Here is a 25,271-nt window from a genome sequence, read left to right as displayed (position 1 = left end):
TGTCTTGATGACCTCATGGCTGTTGCCTTGAATCACTGCCACACAACAGGTCTCACTGCCCCCCCCCCCCCTGGATGGAGTTGAAGTAATTTTCAGCCCTCTCATTGGTCACACCAAAGTAACATGAGCTCCTCCACGCAGAAATTTTTCTAAGGGTACAGACAATGTTATAGCAATCCCAGACACCAGCAGACCTCTGGATCTCATGTCAATCCTTCCTCCAAGAAGCCCCAATGATGCCAGGATTCTTAGGTTGGAGTACAGATCCAGGAAGCTTAGGGCTGGATGCATTAATTCAGCCCTGGCAGAGTCGGGATCTCATAAGAACATAAGAAGTTGCCTCCGCTGGGGCAGACCAGAGGTTCATCCTGCCCAGCGTTCCGCTCAGGCCTAATTGCCTGCACAGTGTCTCTGACTAATTTTGTAACTGCCTCTAATCCTATCCCTAATACCTACCTCTACTCCTATCTGTACCCCTCAATCCCTTTGTCCTCCAGGTACCTGTCCAGTCCCTCTTTGAAGCCCTGTAGCGTGCTCCTGCTTATCACATCCTCCGGTAGCGCGTTCCATGTATCCACCACCCTCTGAGTGAAAAAGAACTTCCTGGCGTTTGTTCTAAACCTTTCCCCCTTCAATTTCTCTGAGTGCCCCCTTGTACTTGTGGTTCCCCGTAATTTGAAAAATCTGTCCCTGTCTACTCTTTCTATGCCCTTCATGATCTTGAAGGTTTCTATCATGTCTCCTCTAAGTCTCCGCTTTTCCAGGGAGAAAAGCCCCAGCGTCTTCAGTCTGTCATTATATGAGAGGTCTTCCATACCCTTTATTAGCTTAGTTGCTCTTCTCTGGACTCTCTCAAGTACCGCCATGTCCTTCTTGAGGTACGGTGACCAGTACTGGACACAGTACTCCAGGTGCGGGAGCACCATTGCACGATACAGTGGCAGGATGACTTCCTTCGTCCTGGTCGTGATACCCTTCTTAATGATGCCCAACATTCTGTTTGCCTTCCTTGAGGCTGTGGCGCACTGCGCCGACGTCTTCAATGATGTGTCTACCATCACTCCCAGGTCTCTTTCAAGGTTACTCACTCCTAGCGGTGATCCCCCCATTTTGTAAGTGAACATCGGGTTCTTCTTCCCTACATGCATGACCTTGCATTTCCCTATGTTGAAGCTCGTTTGCCACTTTTTGGCCCACTCTTCCAGCGCTGTCAGATCTTTTTGGAGATTTTTGCAGTCCTCCTTGCTTTCAACCCTGCTGTATAATTTGGTGTCATCCGCAAATTTAATAACCTCACATTTTGTTCCTGCTTCCAGGTCGTTAATAAATATATTGAACAGGAGTGGTCCCAGCACTGACCCCTGCGGAACTCCGCTCGTGACCCATTGCCAGTCTGAGTAATGGCCCTTTATTCCAACCCTCTGTTTCCTGTCCGCCAGCCAGTTTTTGATCCATCGGTGGACCTCCCCTTGCACCCCGTGGTTCCATAGCTTCCTTAGCAGTCTTTCATGTGGTACCTTGTCGAAGGCTTTTTGGAAATCAAGGTAAATGATGTCTATAGCAGTGTTTTTCAACCGCTGTTCCGCGGCACACTAGTGTGCCGCGAGATGTTGCCTGGTTTGCCGTACGGTCAGGGCCGTCATCAGGGCAGTACCACCAGTCTAGGGAGAGGGGCGGTCCGCCCCAAGTGGACAGGAGAGAGCTGGACGGGGGACCCGCGGAGTTCAATACATCTCCAGCCGCGAGGCTCGTCTTCTGTTCCTGCCTGCCCTGCAGCTAACATATAGCCGATCGCAAGCGTTCCCCGATGTCAGCGCTGACGTCGGAGGGAGGGCTTAAGCAAAGCCTGCCCTCCGACGTCAGCGCTGACGTCGGAGAATACTTCCGTTTGGCTATTTGTGCGCGGCAGGGCAGGCAGGAAGCAGAAGACAAGCCTCGCGGCTTGAGCTTCGTTTTGCTGAGAAAGTTGCAAAGATAGGCTGGGAGGCAAACACGGAACACAAAAGGGGGGAGGGAGTGCGTTTTGGACACAAGGCATGAACTTGGGAGAGAGGAAGGGAGGGAAAGAGATGCTGAGGTGGGGGAGGGAATGGGTTTTTGGACACAGAAGAAATGGACTTGGGAGAGAGGAAGGGAGGGAAAGAGATGCTGAGGTGGGGGAGGGAATGCGTTTTTGGACACAGAAGAAATGGACTTGGGACAGAGGAAGGGAGGGAAAGAGATGCTGAGGTGGGGGAGGGAATGGGTTTTTGGACACAGAAGAAATGGACTTGGGACAGAGGAAGGGAGGGAAAGAGATGCTGAGGTGGGGGAGGGAATGGGTTTTTGGACACAGAAGAAATGGACTTGGGACAGAGGAAGGGAGGGAAAGAGATGCTGAGGTGGGGGAGGGAATGGGTTTTTGGACACAGAAGAAATGGACTTGGGAGAGAGGAAGGGAGGGAAAGAGATGCTGAGGTGGGGGAGGGAATGCGTTTTTGGACACAGAAGGCATGGACTTTGGAGAGAGGAAGGGAGGGAAAGAGATGGTTGTGTACACGGGGAATAGAAGAAAGAATTTTTGGTCATAGGGAGAGAGTGAGGTACAGATAGTGGCATACCAGGGTGGGGGGGGCGGTCTGCCCCACCCCGGGTTTACGTCCCAAGGGGGTGCACAGCTGGCCACCCTCCAGTGTTGTCCCTAGGCCGGCAAACTGCGGCTCTTTAGCCACTTGAGTGCCACCGCCGCCATCGGGAACAGGCCGGCGCCAAGTTCTCCCTGCTTTTCCCTGTGGGGCCGGCCAACTCTCGCCACTCGCATCAATTCTGACGTCGGAGAGGACGTTCTGGGCCAGCCAATCGCTGCCTGGCTGGCCTAGAACGTCCTCTCCGACGTTAGAATTGACGACGGGTGGCGAGAGTTGGTCGGCCCCGCGGGGAAGAGAAGCAGGGAGAACTTGGCGACGGCCTGTTCCCGATGGCGGCGGTGGCACTCAAGTGAATTACTTTATATATAGTCAATATAGGCACAGAGTTAAATTTTTTAACATTTTGTAAGGGTGGTGTGCCTCGTGATTTTTTTCATGAAACAAGTGTGCCTTTGCCCAAAAAAGGTTGAAAAACACTGGTCTATAGGTTCCCCTTTATCCACCTGGCTGTTTACCCCCTCAAAGAAGTATAATAAGTTAGTGAGGCATGACCTGTCTTTACTTCTTCCCATTTTGGCCCATGGTGGATTGAGTCATCCACAGGATTGTGACTCATCCAGGTGTCACAATCCATGGTATCTGGATTTAATTCAACTTCAGTGGGACAGGGGTCTCAGGCTTCCTCTTCATTGCGGTCTTCTCAATCAGGGACCTGTTCCTATAGAGAACCCCCAGTGGTTTGGTGTTATAGCATGGCTCTTGAATACAAGACCCTGATTCAAAGAAGTTACTCAGAGGTAGTAATTACCACTCTCTTGTGGGTGAAGAAACCCTCTACTATGGTGGCCTATGCCAAGGCTTGGAAGGCTTTCCAACAGTGGTGTGCCAGGAGCCAGGTGGAGCCATTGCGTACTCCCATTCAGGTGGTTCTAGCATTCCTTAAAACCAGTCTAGAGAAAGACCTAGCAGTGGCTTCCCTCAGGGTACAAGTGGCAGACCTTTCTTGCTTTCGGATGCTCAGTAGTTCAGTTTCATTTACAGCTTATCCAAATGTGACTTGATTTATCAGAGGCACGCTTCATTTGAGGCCACCCCTGCCTTCATTTGAGGCCTTTTCCCACGTGGAACCTCAATATTGTGCTGAAGGGCCTTACTAAAGCCCCTTTTGAGCCATTCAAGGATGCATCTATTTGGGACTTTACAGTAAAGGCAGTGTTCCTAGTGGCGATTATCTCAGCCAGATGCATTTCGGAACTATAAACTCTCTCTTGTAAAGACCCTTTTCTCCGGATCATTGAGACGGGAGTAACTCTCCATACTGTTTCTTCATTCCTGCCGTAGGTTGTTTCAGATTGCCATGTCAACCAGGAAGTTCATCTTCCTGATTTTCAACCCACAGGGCCAGATAAGAAGGATAAGATATGACAGATACTAGATGTGCAAAGTCTTACTTCAGTGCTTAGAAAGGACCAATGATTTTTATCTTTTTAGCGTCTAAGGCCTCTATTGCCAGATGGATTCACATGGCCATTTCATCAACATACCTCACCTATGGAAAGCAGTTGCCAGTTTCTCTCAAGGCACAGTCAAACAGGAGTATCACAGCCTCGCGGGCTGAGTCTCGAGTGGTTCCTCCAGTTGAAATTTGTAGGGCAGCTACTTGGTCTTCTCTCCATACCTTTATGAGGTTTATACAGTGGATGTGGTGACTCAAGCATTCTCTGTTTTTGGGGCCTCTTCTGTCCCACCCTAAACGTTGCCACTGCTCTGGTAAGTCACCTATTGTACGGAATCCAGAGTGGATATAACAGAATGAAAGATTAGGTTCTTATCTTTGTTAATCTTCTTTCTGTTAATCCACAATGGATTCCATATGGCCTGCCCTATTTATGTTCTGTATCACCTGCTTTCCTTTCTGCCTCTGATATTTCTTCTTCCAGGCCTGAATCTTTATCCTGCTAGCAGGATGGCCAAATATGGGATTCTCCTGTATATGTAAGTGCATTACTCAGTCTCTGGCTCATTTGATGTTCGTGCTTGTTGCACACAGCAGGTTGGTTATTATTGCTGCTATGTTTCTTAAATGTTTTCATGTTACTAATTGTTCTCTTATAACTTGCAGAGCAGAACAGAACTGTATCATGTTGGCAGGGAAGTTCCCCTATACATTCTTCTTTGTGTTTTATTTCAGTTGTGATCAATTGCTTTGTAACAAAATTGAAGGTGGCACTATACTCCTGGTAATTTAGGAGGTGCTGAAAGTTGTGATTGTCACTTCTGCAAGACCCAGTTCACAGATTTGGATTAAACACCTATCTTGGACTGTCGTGGGTTAACAGAATGATTAGCAATGGTAAGAACTTAATCTTCCATTTGAACTGTATGCAGAGACGGACAGGGAGCCAGTGTTACTACAGTGTGCCACCATAGTAAGTGAAATGACAGCAGGTAAAGACCTGAATATTCCATCCAGTCTGCTCATTAGTTATTCTCATTAAAAATACATGATTAAATTAACTTGTCTCTTCTTTGATATTTCTCAGCCATACTTGTGCATGCTAATTCCATCAACACACATTATTAGTAAAAATGTCACTTTGCATAAAATAGGGCATGTGATAAATGCATGTTAGTGCCCAGTAATGCATTAGAGCCTTTTAGTAAATATAGTCCCTGGAGATCAGTATTTGCATTTTTTTGAATACTGACATTCTTTTATGCGATTATTTCATGATGTTTTATCTTTGGTATATGTGTACAATACATTTGTCATGCTTGAATCAAGTTAATTTTGATCCATTTTGAGCTTGAATTGATGGAACAGAATAGAAATTGAAATAAAATTCAAAATAAAAAAGTTTAACAGACCCTAGGAACATCCCCAGCACCACATCTTGTTTGGCTACATTTCCTGCAGGCTATAATTTGCTCAGATAAAATTTAGCCATTCATAAGGAAGAAAATTTCAAATGGTAAGGGTTATCCAGTCTACTTCCAAGGTGAGACAAACAAATCCTTTGAGTATCAATTGCATGTTGAATTGCCTTAATACCAGTGGTTGTATATTTTACAATTTTTTCACCAACCATATAGAAAACTGGATGTGTTTAGGTCTGATCTTACCTAGAAAAGATCACTTTATGTAATTTAATAGCTTACATTTTTTAAATCACATATCACTATTATACCCATCTCTAAAAGAGGCAGCATTTTTGTTGCATTGGGCTACTTCCAAAGTTTTAATTTGGTATTAGCTGCTATTGCACTGATAAGGGAATATATCCATTCCTGGGTCTTTTTTTGTTTGACAGCATAACGGAGATGGATCATAAGTTTCAGCAAATCTTGGACTGGCAACAACTGGATCAGAACAAGGCCATTAGCCATATTTTGCAGGAGGTAGGAGCACACTGGCCTTTCAATAGAGAGCCTGTGTTCTATGTGAGCTGTGTTAAGAGGTAGGCTGTGACTAATATGAGACTGTGGTGATAGCTTCTTAACTGCAGCTGTGAAACATCTCTTAGGGCAGACACTAATTACTGGAATCAGCTGTGCACACTCACAACAACATGAGCTTATCTAAGGTTGTCTAAATCACAGTTCTTCAACCGCCGGTCTGCGGACCGGTGTCGGTCCGCAAAAAAATGTTGCCGGTCCGCGAAGGATTTGGGTCCCCAGCCACAGCAAAAAGTGCCGGCATCAGCTGAGGTACAACTTCCTTTTGCCGTCACTATGCCGACACTCCTGCCTTCCACCTCCTACTCCTGCCGCATATGTCTCCGCACCCCCAGACAAGCAGGGGCAGCTTTGTGTGCTTTTAACTTCGGCACACAGCTGCCCCTAAGCAGTATTTTAGCCGCGGTTTCATGAAGCAGCCTCGGGGCCTTTGATAGGCCGGCCCACATCGCATCATCAAAGCGGGCCGGCCTACCAAAGGCCCCGAGGCTGCCTCATGAAACCGCGGCTAAAATACTGCTTAGGGGCAGCTGTGTGCCGAAGTTAAAAGCACACAGAGCTGCCACTAGCCTACATAGAGGAAACATTTGCTGGAGAGGGAAGGAGGGAAGGGAGTAGGGGTGCTCCTGGACAAGGGAGGGGAAAGGGCTACTGCTGACAGGGGAGAAGGGAAAGGGAAGGGACGAGAGTTTCTGTTGGATAAGAGGAGGAGGAAAGGGAGAAGGGGTACTCCTGGACAAGGGAGGGGAAGGGGCTACTGTTGACAGGGGAGAAGGGGAAGGGATGAGAATTACTGTTGGATAAGGGGAGGAAGAAAGGGAGAAGGTACTGCTGGACAGGGGAGGAGGAACATTGGAAGGAAACAGCTGGCAGGGAGATTAGAGGAGGGGAAGGAGTCAGGATGGAATGGAGAGATCAGATGAGGGAAAGGAGGAATGACAAAGTAGAAAGAGATTGATGCTGGGAAGGGGGATCAGATGAAAAATAAGGAAAGAGGGACAAAGATGCTAGATCTGGTGTAGGAGAGAGGGGCATAGAAAGAACGCAGATACCATATGGAAGGGGGATGGGTAGAGGGCAGACAGTGGATGGAAGAGGCAGATGCTGGATTGAAGAGACAGAGGGCAGACGCTGGATGGAAGAGAGTAAAAAGAAGATGAAAGCAGAAACCAGAGACGACAAAAGGTAGAAAAAAATAATTTTATTTCTAACTTGTGATTAGAATATATCAGATTTAAAATATGTATCCTGCTAGAGCTGATATTAGACATAACTGGGGAGTGCAAAGCCCAGACAGTGCGTCTTTAGCTTCCAGCTGGCTTAGGGCTCTCTCTGACCAGGAGGCAGTTGCCCAAGTTCCACTCCCCTAACACCATTCCTGCCATGTGTGACTGTGGTATTCTGTTAGCATGATATTTGTGTAGCATTCTGTAATAATTTGGCTTATTCAGTTTTCTTGATAGTAGAGGGGATATATATGAAGGGGAGGGGAGATGGGGGTTTTGTTGATCCTTGCCCTGTATTATTTATATTTATAAAATGACAATTGTACAGAATATTGTTTCTTTTTATACTTTAATAAAATATGTTCAATATAAAATCATAACTATTTGAGGCTTGTGCGGATGGGATCAGATGGTTAATGGGACCGAGGTCGCGGGGATGGGGCGGCAATGGGGTTTTTAAAAATTTCAGTCTTATTAGTTTGCCGGTCCACGAAATAATTATTTTATTTCCACCGGTCCATAGGTGTAAAAAGGTTGAAGAACACTGGTCTAAATGGTTGGACAGACCAATCCTTGTTTTGGAAATCCTAGACTAATACATTGTAACAAAAACACGATAGTCATTGAATAAGAGTACTGAGGGCCAATCAATGATTCAGCTGCAGTAATGTGCAGGTTTGGGACCAAAACCCATTGCTGGTCCTTGGAGCAGCTGGAAGATAAGTACAACAGGGTTTGTTAGGGAATTTTCTGTTGTAAAGACAGGATTCTGTACTGAAGCTGTTAACCTCCTATAGTTGCAACTTTGCAGGAGGGTGTCACTATAATCTTTCAACTCCTCACCTTCACAAATGGAGAGTGGCTCCCTCTTTAGTTTTTCCATCTGCAAGTGAACTGAGAAGGTATTTTCTGATTTGCCCTGCTTTCTTTTTATTATTTTTGGGTATTTTAAATCATTGGTTCGTTTTTCTTGTGTGGCTTCAGTGCTCTGAGGTCCCCTTCTTAGACTTACTTCGCCAGGGAAAGAACGCAGACGATGAAGGTGGGCTGCTACTTGCAGGCTAATCTCTTGGAGTACCTGTGGAGCCAGCTTACTCTGTGGTCCATTCCTCTGAGAGCTTGCTTGCCTGTTGATTTATCAGAGGCTTGAGTGCAGACTGTGGGGCCTCTGTGTAACAGCCTTCTATATATCAGGGAGCTGGCTGCGAATTATCTCCCATTTCCAGTGGTAGATTTGTTCCCAGCAGAAAGCCTTTTCCTGCAGGCAGGCTGCTGCATGCTGAAAGACAAAATTAGGGGGTTCTGAAAATTTAAATCCAAGGGTTTCTGGGGTCAGAGTTCGCTTCCCCCACCTCCAAAATACCTTTTTTGACATTTTGGAAAGCTGTCATGGGCCCTTTTTGGCACAAATTTACTGGCAGTAGCCATCTTGGATTTTTATCAACTTCTTTTTCAAATGCTTTCTTCTGCCTCAAAACCCCTCATTTTGCCCAGAGATCATTTGTAATGGATTCCCCAGATCAATTTGCCTCATGCATTCTTTGTGCAGCCTTGTCGGCAGCCAAGCAGCCATGCTCCATGTGCTGCGGGGAGGAAGTGGCGGGAGCTTTAGGCTCAGCCTCCTTAGGGTCCTCCAGGGTAGGAGACCCTCCAAAAGCCCGACTGTCAGAAAAGAGATCCCATTCAGATGTCACATGCAACAAAGGTGCAAAATGTAAGCACCCGGAGGCAGCGCAGGTCTAAGTACCCCAGGAGAGGGTCCTGCAAGGGTCCTTTGGGCCACCTGTCCAGGGGTTTTCAGATTTTGTCAGCCTCTTGTAGAAAGCCTATTTGACAGGCCTGGGGAGTGCAGTGCTGCCTTCAAATGTGCCATTTCCAATACAGGGAGAGTTCCATCTTAAGCAGGCTTCCACGCCTCAGAACAAGTCAGCTCCAAGCATGAGTGACCATTCGAGGCAGGGCTGGGAGGACTAGAAGTTCCTATCCATGCCTTTATTATCTACTTGGAGGATTTGGGGTCCCTGTCTGGGGCCGATCAGGAGGCTGTGGCTGCTATTGATCAGGGTGACGAACCCTCAGTATGCCATTTTTTCAAGACTGCAACTGTTTCACATGTCATGTCTGCGAGTTGAACTTGGGCCCTCGATAGCTCTCCACCTCCCAGTGTTCTGTTATAAGTGGCACAAACACACACACTACCTTATTTCCTGCACATCCATCACCTCGTTAGTCACTGACCAATGGGAGTTCCCGGAGGGTTCTCTAAAGGTAGCAAAAGCTATGTCCAGGCTTTATCCTATGGCCCCAGAATTCCAACAGGTGTTTACATAGTAGCTCAAGTAATTAAGCATACCTCCCTTCTTAGCGAGGGAGGGGTGATGCTGAAGACATGCAGGATTGTAAGGGGACATGTTCCTTAAAAGACAGGTTGAAGTGCTAGCTTTGGTTATCAAAACAGCGGTGGCAGCTGCCTACTTTGTGACATGAGCCTATCAAACCAAGTTGTGATGTAATCCTTTGGAGCTGGAGGATGTCCCCATTTGATTATTGAAGGAGTGGATTATGTGGTTGATGCTCTTTATGACATCAGAGTTATGATAAAGGTATCAGCTTAAGCTGTTTCTGTCCACCAGATACTCTGAATTAGGCAGTGGGCAGGCTACTCTAAGGAGATTACCCTTTAAGGGGCAGGTGTTTTCTGGCAAAGGCTTGGACAACTTTATGGCCAATTTGGCGGATTGCCATCCTAAATCTCTACCAGAGTTCGACGTTCCACAGGGGATGGCAGAAACAATTTTTGTTCCTCTCAAGGATCCTGCCATTTCTCATTCTGTTCCTCTTCCTAGAGATTCTTCCAAGGGTCCAGACAGAGATAGTGGCTCATCCATCAAAAAGTAGCAATGATGCATTAGCGTGAGACTGTTGGATTTATGGAGAGAATGGGAACAGTTCTCATCAGACCACTGGGTTCTGGGCATTATTTGGTAGGGGCATAAGATCAAGTTTTCTTGCCCTCCTCCAGATTTGTTTATCAACTCTACAGTCAGATGAACAGAAAAGGAAGCCAGGGTACGAGTGGCGGTACAATGACTCTTGGACATATACTTCATAGTGCAAAGAAAGGCACAGAAGATTGGAGATCTATTTCTGGACCTAAAGTCCATAAACAAAGCACTTGAGATTTCCACACTTCCACATGGAGATAGTCCAGTCAGTCATTGTGGTGGTGGCCTGGGGGAATTCTTTGCCTCCTTGGATTTAACAGAGGCTTATCTTCACATTCCCATTTTTCCAGATCACAGGAAATATCTTATTCCATGTTCTCCAGAGGCACTTCCAGTTTGTGGTGCTGCCTTTCCAGATTGGTCATGGCCCTTTACCAAGGTGATGGTGGTAGTAGCGAATCACCTTCGAATGATACGCATACAAGTTCTCCCATTCCTGGATGATTGGCTAATCGGAGCCTCCTGAAGACAGGAAGGCGAGCATGCAGTACAGCAAGTGGTGGATCTTCTCCAGGGACTTGGTTGTATAGTGAACTTCAGAAAGAGTCAACTGCAGATGACTCGGTGCTTGGAATATCTGAGAATCTGTTTTGACACAGCAAAAGGCCGTGTCTTTCTGCCTGAGCATCACAAACAGAAGCTCAGGAAGCAGATCAGAGATTTTGGCATTACTGAGTCCCACAGTCTGGCATTACTTTCAGGTTCTGGGCTCCATGGCAGCCACCCTGAAAGTTGTTCCCTGGGCAAGAGCACATATGTGTCCACTCCAGGTATTCTCTCCAGGTGGTCACCAAAAAGGAATTCTCTACAGATGCTGCTCCCCTGGTCATGGGAGTCATGACACACCTTACATTAGTGGCTCCAGGGGGATGACTTATTGAAGGGCATGCCCCTCAGAATCACCTCATGGGTGACACTCACAGCTGACACCAGCATGAGTGACTTGGGGGGCCCATTGCTGTGGTTGCCCTCTTTAGGGCAAGTGGACCTCATTGGAGAGCAAGTGATCCATAAATTATCTAGAATTGAGAGCTATTCATTTGGTGCTGAGATCATTGGCGATTTTCCTGACAAGAAAAGCAGTCGGGACATTCTCCAACAGTGCCACCGCAGTAGCTTATGTGAACAGACAAGGAGGCACCAGAAGCACATAATTGCGCCTGGAGATGCAAATGTTATTCAAGTGGGCGGAAGCTCACCTACAGGTGCTTTCAGCAGCCCATATGGCAGGAGTAGAGGATGTCCAAGCTGACTTCTTGAGCAAGCAGACTCTGGATCCAGGGGAGTAGTCCTGTCCCAGAGAGCATTCAACCTTATTGTGAGATGCTGGGGAAGACCAGAAATGGATCTCATGGCCTCAGCTAAAAAAGCGAAAGCAGATTGATTTTACAGTTGAAGAACCAAACTGGGAAGCACATGTGTGCCATGGTAGGCCGGATCATCTGCAGAGTCACAAGCCACCAGGGTCTGGTAATACTGGTGGCCTTGGACTGGCCTCTCCGGCCTTGGTATGTGGATCTAGTATGGCAACAAGCTCAGGTTGGTTCATCCAGGACTCCTCGATCAGGGCCCAGTTCCCACAGAGAATCCAGGATGCTTTGGTCTTATGGCATGGCTCTTTAGTGCACAGTCCTAACTCACAAAGATTAATCGAAGGTAGTGGTTGCAACCCTCCTCAGGTTTATGTAGTCTGGTGCTTCTCTGTGAACCATTCCTTCCTACTGAAGGTGGTCTCAGCTTTTCACGTCAATCAAGAGATTCTTTTTCCCACTTTTTACCCTACAGGTTCTGCTAAACAGGACAGGATTTTGCAGAGGCTAGATGTGCGAAGAATCCTTCTTCACTACCTGGAGAGGACCAATGATTCCCATCTCTCTGACCATCTTTTTGTGCTGACCAGCCAATCAAGGCTTCAATTGCCAGAAAGATTTGCATGGCTATTTCTTCTTTATACTTATATATTGCTTGCGGAAAACTGCCACCTATCTCTAAAAACCTATCTTTTTAAAGATGCTTTCAGCATATCTCTCACTGACCTGAAAGCATAAGCTTGCTTTTCTTTTTTTATTCTTTTTAACATTTTTGAATTTTTTACCCTTCCTCTCGTTTACTTCCCCATTGTTTTTCAACTCTAACAAGGAATTGTAACTTTTCCCCCTACCCCCCACGATTCATGTTAGTCTGAAATTATTTTAATATATTCACTACCCTTCTCTTATAAATTATACATCGCTTAGGAAATTAAATAAGCAATTCATCAAACACTAATAAAAACTTGAAACTATTACAGCACATTCAACTAAAAATATTGCTGCATCTTGGGCGGAGTCCCAGGCTGTTCCACCTGATGAAATCTGTAGAGCACCTTCTTGGTCTACTCTTCATACCTTTATAAGGGTCTACAGCAGGGCTGCCCAATGGCTCATGTTCACTTATTATTGGAGGCGATTTCAACCAACCTCAAGATCTTTTTTTAGATATATCGTCCACGTGCAAAACATCCAAATCTAAATCCTCTCAAGAACTCCTTAATCTCAAAAATAACTACTCTCTCATTGATCCATGGCAGATACTAAACCCAAAGGGCAGGGAATACTCACACTCCTTTCCCCCCCCCCCCCCCCCCGCATAATACATACTCCAGAATAGACTATTTTCTCATCTCTCCTTCATTAACTCATTCATTGTCCAATGTCCTCATACACCCAATTACTCTCACCGATCATGCGGCTATCTCTCTTCATCTTGCTATTTCCCCTCTATCTTCTAACACTCCCTCATGGAGACTTAATAATCATCTTCTGCTAGATGTAGAGATCTCTGAAAAACTTCAACTCTTCACGACTGAATTTTTTAATATCAACTCATCAGATCCTGATATTTGCCCTGCTATCATTTGGGAAGCATATAAGGCCTCCCTCAGAGGTGACTTAATTAAACTATCAGCATGGAAAAAGAAACTCCAACTTCAAAAAGAAAAAGACCTTAAACAATCTATTAAACTGTTAGAATTACAACACATGTCTGTCCATATGAACAATCCTTCAATCTATCAACAAATTCTAAAACTTAAATACGAATATAATTCTATTCTCTCATATAAAGCCAGACATGTTTCTGCATGCTTCTGGTTATTATATAGGGGATAATGTCATGGGGAAACCTCTAGCCAAATATCTTAAGACTAAATCAAAAAAACTTCATATGTCGTCCATCCAAAACTCCTCTGGACATATTGTCACCAAGAAGGACATGATTGCCGCACAGTTTGAACACTTTTACTCAAACCTCTATCAATCAGAATTCTCTAAGTCAGACTCAGCCGTTGTTTCTTTCCTTGCCAAAATAGAGCATCCTTTATTGGATGATTCCACCAAAACCAAGTTGGATACCCCTATCTCTGCTTCAGAAATATCGCTGACCATTTCCTCCTTGGCCAACAACAAAGCACCTGGACCTGATGGGTTCACTAACGAATTCTTTAAAAAATTTCATGACCTTTTAGCTCCTTATATGCTCAATTACAACAATTTCATACATCAGTCTCCTGATAAACAATTTAATTTTGCTGATGCCACCATAATAATTTTTCCCAAACCAGACAGAGACCCCACCCAAGTTAAAAATGACAGGCCTATCTCCCTCCTAAATTTGGATTATAAGATTTTGGTCAAAATTCTGACCCTAAGACTCAATAAAGTAATCTCCTCTCTTATACATAAAGGCCAAGTTGGTTTCATCAAAAACCGATACATTGGAGACAAACTATGTCTTTTTCATCATATTAATGTTCATGTCAAATTGCTTCAGGATCCAGTGGTGGATTTGGCCATAGACGTAGAAAAGGTATTTGATCGAGTTGAATGGCCCTTCTTGTTAAGAGTCCTTCAATGGTTTAATTGTGGACCATATTTTATCGACTGGATTAAAACGTTGTACTGGCAGCCCTCCTCACATATCCTAATTAACAACTCTCTCTCCAATAAAATCTCTCTACATAGAAGAACCCGACAAGGCTGCCCTCTTTCACCTTTGCTATTTAATTTAGCTTTAGAACCTTTACTTGCCTCTATTCATCAAAATCCCATGGTTCAAGGTATCGCATCCACTGCTAGACAACTCAAACTTGCTTCAAAAAACTGATCACTCAAGCAACTTCACATTGGTCCCCTCTTTTCTTATCCTGGTGGGGTAGAATTGCCTTAGCCCTTCAAATTACATATATACTATCTATGCTCCCCTCCCATTGCAAAAATTCACTAAATCAATGGATAAACACCTCACTATCCAAATTCATTTGGAAAGATAAAAAAACCTCGTATTGCTCTTGCCAAATTGAGGGCTTCTAAATCCCAGGGAGGCATGAACCTTCCCGATTTTCACCTCTATCATATTGCCTCTCTAGCTAAATATGGTGCTCATTGGTTTCAAAGATCTCTCTCTCATAATCCTCCCACATGGCTGGAAATGGAACAATTCATATGTTCTCCATATCCTTTGACCGTCCTATGCACCATGACTATACCTAAACGATTAAGAGTATACACTTTATTGAATGCAACACAGCTAGCTCTATGACATTTGGATGCTGCTGCTGATATTTCTGTTTATAATAGACCTGATATGTCACTATGGTATAACTCCAAACTACAACACAATGGAAAACCTTTCTCTTGGAAAAAGTGGCAAAATGCTGATCTCTGGTCAGTGGATCAATTGAGAACTTCTGACTCGATCATACCCTTCCCCACATTTTCTACTTTTTACCCCACCTTGCTCCAGTGCCACTCTGAATGGACTATTCTGATATCTGCTATATCCCAAGTTTCTCTCCATTTTCTCACCATTCATTGCTGGTGCAAGTTTGTTCTTATTGGTGGTAAAGCTATTTCAACCTTCTATCATATTCTACGAGATCATCATTACACCTTTTCCCCTCACTCTATGAAGCATTGGGAGATCATGTTATCCATCCCTATACAAGACATTGATTGGGAACTGCTATGGTCAGTGACGAATAGACCCTTGATGTCATCGAGAGTTTCCCAGTCTATGTTCTATATCATGTGGTATGAAAAGCTAGACTCAAACCAGATCCTAAGTGTTGGCATTGCCTTGAAGTTGATGGCACATGATCATATGTTGTTTCACTGCAAGCATGTCTACTCCTGGTCCCGCATTTGGTCCACTATAAAAGCTGTCACCTCCTGTACCTCGGAACTCACTTTTGACATGATTATTATCAGATCCCAACACCCTTGTTTTGCCAATTCTAACTGGCCCTCAAAATTGATTGATGCTATGATTGTACCAGCTCTTATGCACATACCAAATAATTGGAAGTCAGCTTCTCTACTGGATTACACCTTTTGGTAGAACTCGCTATGCCTGTATCACAAATATGAATCTTATGCCTATGAAAAACATTGTATTTCCAAACTTTCTATACATACCTCCCATCCTCCTTCACCTTGGAAATTCTTGGATCATTTTATACAATCTGGCTAGTAAACCACTCCTGCTGCATGATGATGCACTTCTCTCCTGTAGACCTTGTTTCTTTTTTATCTTCTTTCTATCCCTTCCCCTTTCTTTCCTCCTCCTCTTTCTATACTCCATATAGCCTTTAGCCTTTTCTTAAGGCCTTGTTTGTACAGGTTTGGTTTGGGGGCTAATGGCATAGTGGAATGTACATGTTTGTGTTGATCACGCTGTTTGAATATGTAGTGATTTGTACTTTCACTGTATTTGTAATTTCTGACTGTTGTTTATATCCCCAAAATTACAATAAAACTTTTGAACTGGAAACACAATTCCAGCTCATAGTTCAATCCCTAATCCTAGGTCAACTGGATTACTGCTAAATCCTCTACCTCCCCTGCCCTGCAACAATTACTAAACAACTACAAACAATCCAAAATACAGTTCTGAGACTCATCTACTCACTGAGGAAACACGACCATATTACAGAAGCATACATCAACTCACACTGGCTACCAATTCAAGAATTAATACTACAGTATTTAAATTCTACTGCATGCTATTTAAATCTTTAAACGGAGACGGGCCAATCTACCTGAACAACCGCCTCAACCAAACTACCTCAACCAGACACAGAAAAACACACACCCCATTCACACACCCTCCAATCAAAGAAGTCAAACGGAAAAAACTGTACGATGGCCTCCTAGCCACTCAAGCAGCAAAACTAGATAACCAAATCTCTTCAAGAAATCCCTGAAACAGTTTTAACATCACAAATACCTTCCTTCCTCCCACGTTCTCCTGCCTTACAGATACTACCTGTTTTACTCCTTAACTTCTCTAGAAATCACCAATGATTTATAACTTTTGTAATCCGCCTTGAACCGCAAGGTAATGGCAGAATAGAAATCTCTAATGTAATGTAATGTAACATTAATTAAACTGTGACTCCTATAATCTGGATATCACATTATTCTAACCATGTTGAGCATTAGAAATTCAAATTAACAGTATACAACACAAATCATTATAATAATAATAAAAATAACTTTATTTTTCTATACCGCCATAATCAAACGACTTCTAGGCGGTTCACATTGAAAGAAGGCTGGACAATCAGCGAATTATATATCCCTTTTAACAAAAAAGTGAAAATTTCATGGAATAATATCCTGTCTTAACTAAAATGACATTATATTAAATGCAATCTCCAAGCTAAATTCATAAATCTACTAAAAGCAATAAACATCTGATTGTACTATTTATAAACATAAACAAAGGAAGGTAGGAGCAGCAAGAAGCATAGAATAATTACTGCTTTAAAATATATTTCATTAATTTTTCCCCCATCATATATAAACCAAACATCATATCTTTCCACTCATGCATTTTCCCCTCTAAATACCCTATTTGAAAGGATTATTGCATAATAAAATACTATCAATATGTAACTCATTACTTTAATTAATTGATATATTAATAAGGTACACTATAATAGTATTTTATTAATTATTTAATGTTATTACATTTTTAATTCTAAGACCCAATAATTAAAATGGAGATAACCCATGAATCTCTATAACCCATGAATCTCTATAACCGTATTATGTAAGCTATAAAACTCTTACCAAGTGAATAAATAAGATGAAAAACAGCAGTTTATAACATAGCTAAATTGAATAAATTAACAAGTATAGAATCCTATGTCTTTGCAACAGAATGGAAGATTAGGTTCTTACCTCAGTAATCTTTCTTTAAGAAGACATAGGACTCCTTTTATAAAGCCACGCTAGCGGGGTTAGCGCACATGACTTTTAATCACGCACTAACCCCCACGCTGGTCAAAAAACTACCACCTGCTCAAGGCAGGCATTAGCGGCTAGCACGGCCGGCGGTTTAACGCGCGTTAAACCGCTAGCGCGGCTTGATAAAAGGAGCCCATAGAGTTCTGTATGATCCACCCTATCAAACTTCTGATTCACCTGTTTTCTGCTTTGGACATTGTTGGTGTCTGTCTCGGGTCTTATTTTCTTGTCATTTGGATGTTTAACCCCCCCAAAAAACAAACAAACAAAGATATTACAGCTCTCCCATTTATCCTTTGGGGTCTTATGCGATAGTTCTTATTGCACATAGCAGATTGGTTCCTGGATATCCCTATGTTCGAGTTTGTGTTAATTTATGTTAATCATTGTTCTTTTGTCATATTTTACAGAGCAGATCAGAAATGTAGTTTGCCTCGAAGAAGTTCCCTGTGCCCTTTTTCTCTTTTTTATTTTGTTTAAGTAGAGTTCTATTGCTTTGGTACTATCTGAAGAGGTAGCTACTCTCCACTGGTGAAAGGGAAGAGTTGAACAATATGAGTGACACCCTTCTGCAAAGTTTGTGACTATAGAGGATAACATCTTCAGTACAGAATCTTCAAACAGAAAGAAGAGTACTGAGGTAAGAACCTAATCTTCCAGTCTGGCTCACCAGTGCTCCTGACTAAAGTCTGACATCATAAGCAGAGCTACTGTGATAGCATGGGCCCCAGAAAGCACAGGGCCTAAGTCAATTATCCTGATTTGTACTCCCCATAATGATGACCCTTCTCCAGGTTTCAGTCATTTTCTGAGGGGAAGGGAGTAAGATCCATAAAACAGCCTTAGATTTTAGCCCTGCACTTTCATTGTCAAGTTTCCAAGTTTATTTAAAATTTGTTATTCTGCTTATCAGTTTTCTTTTTTTTGTTTTTTATAAATCTTTATTGATTTTCATTACTAATAAAAAGTGCAACACAATTTTCATATCAGTAACAATAACAAATAAGCACTTAAATTCAATCAGTATCAATGCAACAATATAAGCCCCCACCCCACAATTACAGCAAGGAATCACACTAAAGATTTATCCCTCCCCTCCCTCCCCCCCCCCCTGGATGTGCCTGAATTATACCAACAAACAGAAGGATAAAATAACTATAACAATTGTACAAAAGACGGTAATGGACCCAAATTAATTTAAATATCTTAGAATGTCCTAGTATGTCAGCATTCATTTTCTCATACCTATCTTATCATGTTTATAAGCAGAATAAATAAATATAAAATCAGGGGCTATACATAAGTGTTGACTTAGACAGATGTATAAAAAGAAAACAAAAGGGTAGAGGGGAGAACTCCATCGGTAATTAGAAAAGTAACATGATTAAGGCTAGTACAGTAGGAAGGGGTCCTGTCTGAAAGAAACTCTAGAAATAGGGGTTCATAAATCTTTGAATAAGAAGGACTTCAACTTTGATTTATAGCAGTCTAATAGAGGTTCTTCTCTAATATGGATTGGGATAGAATTCCAAAGTAGGGGGGTAGTTACTGAAAAAATAAGACTGTGTCTGAGGTTTCAATTATTTCTAGTGCAAAAGGAACATAAGTCTTGAACAATGGGTTATTCTCCTTTACCTGCAAGTTTTTGCAGAAGGAATCATCTACAGCTTTTCAGCTCACCTCCTTATGTCAGTGGGCAGTCCCCATCTCCTCTGCTTTTTCTTCTGCAGGTGAATTGAGAATGTGTCTTTTCTTCTGCTCTGCAATTGAGTTAATTATTTTGGGGTTTTCAATTTGAAGGTCGAGGCTTCATGGTGCCCCAGAGATTCCCAGGATTTCTGGGACAGCTCTGCTTGGGAGAAGATACATTCTCTAGTTCAGAGGGCTGTAGCTGGAAGGGCAACCCTTTCACAGGGCACCTACCTAGCCAGGCTGCATTAACACTTAGGATAGCTCAGAGTATGTTCCCTTGGGAGCTTAGCTTGCTCGCCCCTGATTTATCAGGCACTTGAGCACAGGCTGGATGGCCCTGTGTTGGTCCAGAGAACTGTAGCGGATGCTGGCTGCATCCCCTCTCTGAAAATGCTTGAGCAGCTAGTGGGGTCGAGGGTTTCAGGCTCTCAGAGCCTGTCTAAAGGGCAGCCCTTAGAGACAAGCTTCGGTATGATTTTATATGCTTGTCTGAGGCAGAAATTTTCTTGTTTGTCAAGCTGCAGTGTGAGCTGATGCAGGTATGACACCAGGTAGTTCTGTGAGTAGTCTATTACTGTCTATGGGAGACTTCAGAGTCGTTCAAAAATGGATGTTTTGTAGGTCTCTGGGGCTTCCTGTTGGGTACAACTGATTCTAACCAATATGTGGGATCAAACAGAAACAGTCCAAGTGTACAAAAGATCCCACAATAAGGTATGGAAATGGATAAAATAAACATGTGTCAATCCTCATTTAGGGCTGGGCGCAGCCATGGAAACACCCAGCCCTAAATGATGAGTGACACATGTTTAAAGACAAGCAGTGCCACCAGTGAACCCTTGATAAAGCCATTGAAGATTTAAGAAAGATGAATAAAGAAATATGGAATGCAGCATAAGAGTTCTAGAATTAGGAGGGGGAGGTTTAGAGGATCAACAATGGAAACTTGGAACCAGTAAGTCTTGGTCTAAGGTTTATTTACCCATTTCCAAGTGGATTTCTGAGATCCTCAATCTCTCTTTATTAACACTCTCCATATCCTATTCTGGGATCTTTTGTACACTTGGACTGCTTCCTGTAGGGTCCCCCACCTCCAAAACCCTCATTTTTCCTGGGTTGTTTTTTGACGCCAAAACGCAACCACAACGGCCATCTTGGTGGTCCTGATTTTATTTCAAAAGCCTCTCTCTGCATCATAACACTTTGATTTTACAAATAATCGATTTGTGTGGTGGGGGCCCTTATCTAATATGACCTGATTTAAAAGTTTTCTCTTCCGTGAGTCACCTCTGCTGGCCCAGTGAGAAGCCCTTTGCCTACCTGAACTGGTTCCTCTTCTCCACAGATCACATGACAAGGATTTAACAGTTTTCTCTTCAGTGAGGCATCCACTGGCCCAGTGAGAAACCCCTTGCCTATTTGAACTGGTTCCCCTCCTCCATGGATTACATGACAAAGGCGCAAGCAGAAAATTTTTCACCCCACATCTCAACCTCACTGCCTCTTTATGCCACTGACACTACCTTTGCGCGTGACCTCCCTGATCTCTAGACTAGCCCACTACCAAGTTTCTTCCTGATTCCCCTCTCTCTTTCCCCTTCCTGCTGATATTAACCTTCCCCAATCTCTCCTCTCTCCCCAAGTCAGTGAACCCCTTAACACCACTCTTTAAAACCATTGCCTTCCCCCTCCTCTTATCAATTACCCTTTTCTTCGCTGTAAAGATCCAACACTTTATCATTTATTATTTATATTCCGCCTTTAAACAAGGCAGATTATAACCAAACATACACATAAACATACCTTTTCTCCCTCTCATCCCTACTCTCCCTGCATGCATCTCACCCATGTCGCAGTAGAAGGTCCCCCCATATCTCCCCTACCCTCACCCATATAGTAACATAGTAGATGACGGCAGATAAAGACCCGAATGGTCCATCCAGTCTGCCCAACCTGATTCAATTTAAAATTTTTTTTTTTTTTTTTTTTTTTTTCTTCTTAGCTATTTCTGGGCAAGAATCCAAAGCTTTACCCGGTACTATGCTTGGGTTCCTCCTTCTTCCTCCTTCTCTTGCTCTCTGCTGGAAACATCAACCACATTCCCGGTCCTCCCAACCAACTCCCACCCTACTTTTACAGGCCACCTTACTCTTGTGGGCCAATTGCAATATCACCAACCTTATTTATATTCCTATCCACCCCTCCTTCTTGCCCTTGTGCCCTATGGAATGCCCGCTCATCCCAACAAGCTTGCCTACATCTACTGAGACCTAGATCTGGCCTGGTAACTCTATTTCTAGAAGTAGGGAGATCCTGGATTCTCTACAAGGAGAACTGTTCCATCAGTTGGTAATGGAACCCACACGGGATGTGGTCATACTGGACTTAGTGCTTACAAACAGGGAAAGTGTTTCTGATTTACATTGGGTGATCATCTGGCATCCAGTGATCACTGCATGGGTATAGAGAGGGCTCTTTCAAAAGTAAAAGTTCTAGACTTTGTTCAGATTGGGGATTATGTCAAGGAATTGTTATCTGGATGGGAACGTCTGGATGGGAACATCCAGAAATGCAGTGGACAAAATTGAAAGAGTTTGGGGGAGAGTGTGGCACAGTGGTTAAAGCTACAGCCTCAGCACCCTGAGGTTGTGGGTTCAAACCCACGCTGCTCCTTGTGACAATGGGCAAGTCACTTAATCCCCCCATTGCCCCAGGTACATTAGATAGATTGTGAGCCCACCGGGACAGACAGGGAAAAATGCTTGAGTACCTGAATAAATGCATGTAAACCATTCTGAGCTTCCCTGGGAGAACGGTATAGAAAATTGAATAAATAAATAAATAAATAAATTGTAAGGGCGACAAACCTCTTTGTGAGGCAAGTATGTAAAAGTAAGAGGAAAAAAGTACACTTTGGTTCTCAAAAGTAGTAGCTGAGAAGGTAAGGAATAAGAGGTTAGATTTCATAAACTACAAAAGATAAAGAGGAAGACAGGCAAAAATACAGTCAAACATTGGTTTGCGAGTGTTTTGCAAGATGAGCAAAACACTCGAGCAAACTTTAATTTGCAAAACGAGTGTTGACTCGATAAGTGAGCACGGCCTACCCCCAAACCCTTACCTCCAACAGATACCACCAACGAGTGCAGTTCACCCCTAAACCCTTACCTCCAGCGGACACCACCCCCGAGCATAGCCCACCCCCAAACCCTTATCTCCATCGGACACCACCGCCTTGCCCATGCCACATCCAGCTGTACTGGAAACAGGAAGTGTGATCAAAAGAGGCGGAGTTTGGACAGCGGCATGGATACAATGGCGGACTGGGCTCTCGACGTATGACCAAGACTGGCAGGCTGCTGGCAGCTGACGCGGAGGCCCTGGGTTCAGCACAGGAGTCGGGGTGAGTCCAGAAGGTGTGGGCCTGCGTCTGGAGAGTACCGGCGGGGCGGCAGTGGCGACCGGGGGCTACGCACACATGAATGAGCTGGGCCAAAAATGCTATCCGGGGTTGGCAGCAGCAACCGTGGCCATGATACAAGAAGTGCAGTTATGTCACTCTACACTTGGCTTATATTCACAGCTTCTCACACCTTTAGTATTTTTACACTACTGTATATTGTCATTGCATTGGTCTCTCTTTCACAATCTAATAATTTTAGCAATTATCCATATCCACACTCTATTTCATAATTCTTCATATTTTCTCTTGTTGATTCATGTCCAATTCTTTTACACCATTTCTTAATAGTTTCTTCATGTTGACACCTTTGGACAATCATTTCTGTTCACACATCTCACTTATCACTGATGGTGTTATGTCCCTAGCTACCGTATTTTACAAATTTCCTCTTGATTATCTTGGCGTAGATTTTAGCATCCACATTAATCATGGAAAGCGGTCTGTAATTGGTTAGAAACTGGGGATCCTTTCCTGGTTTAGGGATAACTAATGGTTGCTTCTGTAAAAGTACCTTGTGATATCAAATATGTAAAAAATTGTTGCATATATGGGGCAAGTATCTAATATAATAAAGCCCTAAGCGCGCATGCGCACTCCCACCTGCGTGCTCCCGTTTTCCGTGCACTGTAGGGCACCTAAGGAAGGAGTGCGCATGCGCGAGAATCCCCAGAGGCGGATGTCGGCGTCGGCGGCTGCAGACCGCGGCGGAAGATGGCTGAAGCCTGGCTGGAGGAGGACGAGGAGGAGCTGCGAGAGCTCCGCAGAGGCAGGAGATGAGGAGAGAGAGACAGAGACAGATGGATGAGAAGGACAGAGGGGCTACTAGGGGGATCAGGAGAGATGGTAGAGGATATGGAGAGATAGACTTCAGGGAGTGTGGAGGGGGCAGGAGAGAGAGATGGTCTTGAGGAAGGACAGAGGGGGACAGGAAAGGGAAAGATGGTAAAAGAGATGAAACAGGGGCAGAGAGAGATGGCAGAGGGTGTGAAAGGGGGAAAGGGAGAGATGGAAATGGTAGGACCACTGCTGCTTTGGGGCACTGAGGGAGGAAAGATTGGTACATCAGGACTGCTGCTGCCGCCTCGGGTAAGTAAAGACCCTGTCAGGAGGGCCAAAAGGGTACAAAGGAAATGGTGAAAGGGAGGTGGTGGGACTGGGATCAGTGGGAGGCAGGGTCCGGGCATGATAGAGGCGGGGCATGGGTGGGGTCAGGGTCAGGGTATAGGTGGGGCTATTCTAGCACCCGTTATTGTAACGAATGTAATGGGCTAAAACATCAGTATGTTTATAAGATGAGTAAAATTCAGTAGTAAACCCATCAGGTCCTGGAGATTTGTTCTTGGCCATATCATCAATTGCGTCAACTATCTCACTTTGTGTGATTGGCGAAGATAGATGCTCTTGGGCTGAAGTAGGTAAAGATGGTAAGTCAATTCCATCTAAGAAAGTGGGAGAGATTTTTTTATTAAGTAGTTCAAACGAAAAAAGTTTTTCATACTATCTTTTAAATTCCTGAAGAATCTCGGGTGTTGTGGATATATTATCACCATTTTCCAACACTAGTTTATTAATCAGTTTCTTTTCACTTTTTTTTTTGCAAGTATGTTGCTAGAAGATGACCTGATTTATTATTGTCAGAATAATAATTAGCCTCAGTGATGAAAACTGAGCTAGCCGCATTTTCCCGTAGAATAGAATTGTATTGGAAGCGAAGTTTTTGAAGGTCAAGAAGAATGTTAATGTTGTTAATATCCAGTTGGTGATCATGTTCCTTTTTTTTAATGTCGCATTCTAGAGCATGAATTTCTGAAGCTTGTGATTTCCTAAATTTGGAGTTAAGTGAAATTATTATGCCTCTAATATATGCTTTGAATGCATTCCATGTAATAATCCAGCTAGTATCTTTTGGATTATTGAACTGAAAAAACTCTTTAATAGCTGTAATAACTTGATCTTTAAATTCAGCTTCATGTAAAAAGCTAGAATTAAATCTCCATTGTATAGGAGCAGACACTTGGGTAAAATTTTCTAAAGTAAGAGTTATAGCAGCATGATCCGAGATTGAGATTTCTTCAATGGTGGCATCTTTTATGAAGTGGCAAATAGAATGGCTGATGAGAAACATATCTATGCGCGAGTATGAACAATGAGGTGGTGAATAAAAAGTGAAATCTTTGTTGGTTGGGTGAAGGTCTCTCCAAATATCAATCAGGTTTATGTGTGACAGGTCCATAAGAATAGATTTGGCCTTAGGTGTTCTATAAGATGCTTTTGATATTCTATCAATGAGTGGGTTCATGACTATATTGTAATCACCAGCCACAATATGATGCAGTTAATTGATTAGCAATTTCTTCAAAGAACTCGGTGGAGTCAGTTGTGGGAGCGTAGATGTTAGTTAGAGACATAGTGGAGTTATTTATATTCAAAGTAATTTGTACCCACCTATCATGATCATCATTAGTTGTAGATAGTATTGTGATATCAGGTCGATTTTTAACTAAAATGATTAC

At 43.5% G+C, this 25,271-nt stretch overlaps 1 protein-coding gene across 3 annotated transcripts in view; it reads left to right on the top strand.

Moving 5' to 3' along the window:
* LRSAM1 (leucine rich repeat and sterile alpha motif containing 1) overlaps positions 1-25,271 on the top strand; it is a 542,506-nt gene that overhangs the window by 328,859 nt on the left and 188,376 nt on the right. For all 3 annotated transcript variants that reach the window (XM_033960298.1, XM_033960299.1, XM_033960297.1), the window contains one exon: positions 5,939-6,026. In XM_033960298.1, coding sequence (XP_033816189.1) covers positions 5,939-6,026 — 88 coding nt within the window. The remainder of the gene's footprint in view (positions 1-5,938; positions 6,027-25,271) is intronic.

This window comes from Geotrypetes seraphini, chromosome 10, assembly GCF_902459505.1.
Source record: "Geotrypetes seraphini chromosome 10, aGeoSer1.1, whole genome shotgun sequence".
NCBI classification, from domain to species: Eukaryota; Metazoa; Chordata; class Amphibia; order Gymnophiona; family Dermophiidae; genus Geotrypetes; species Geotrypetes seraphini.
This window is presented reverse-complemented; position numbering and strand designations above follow the sequence as displayed.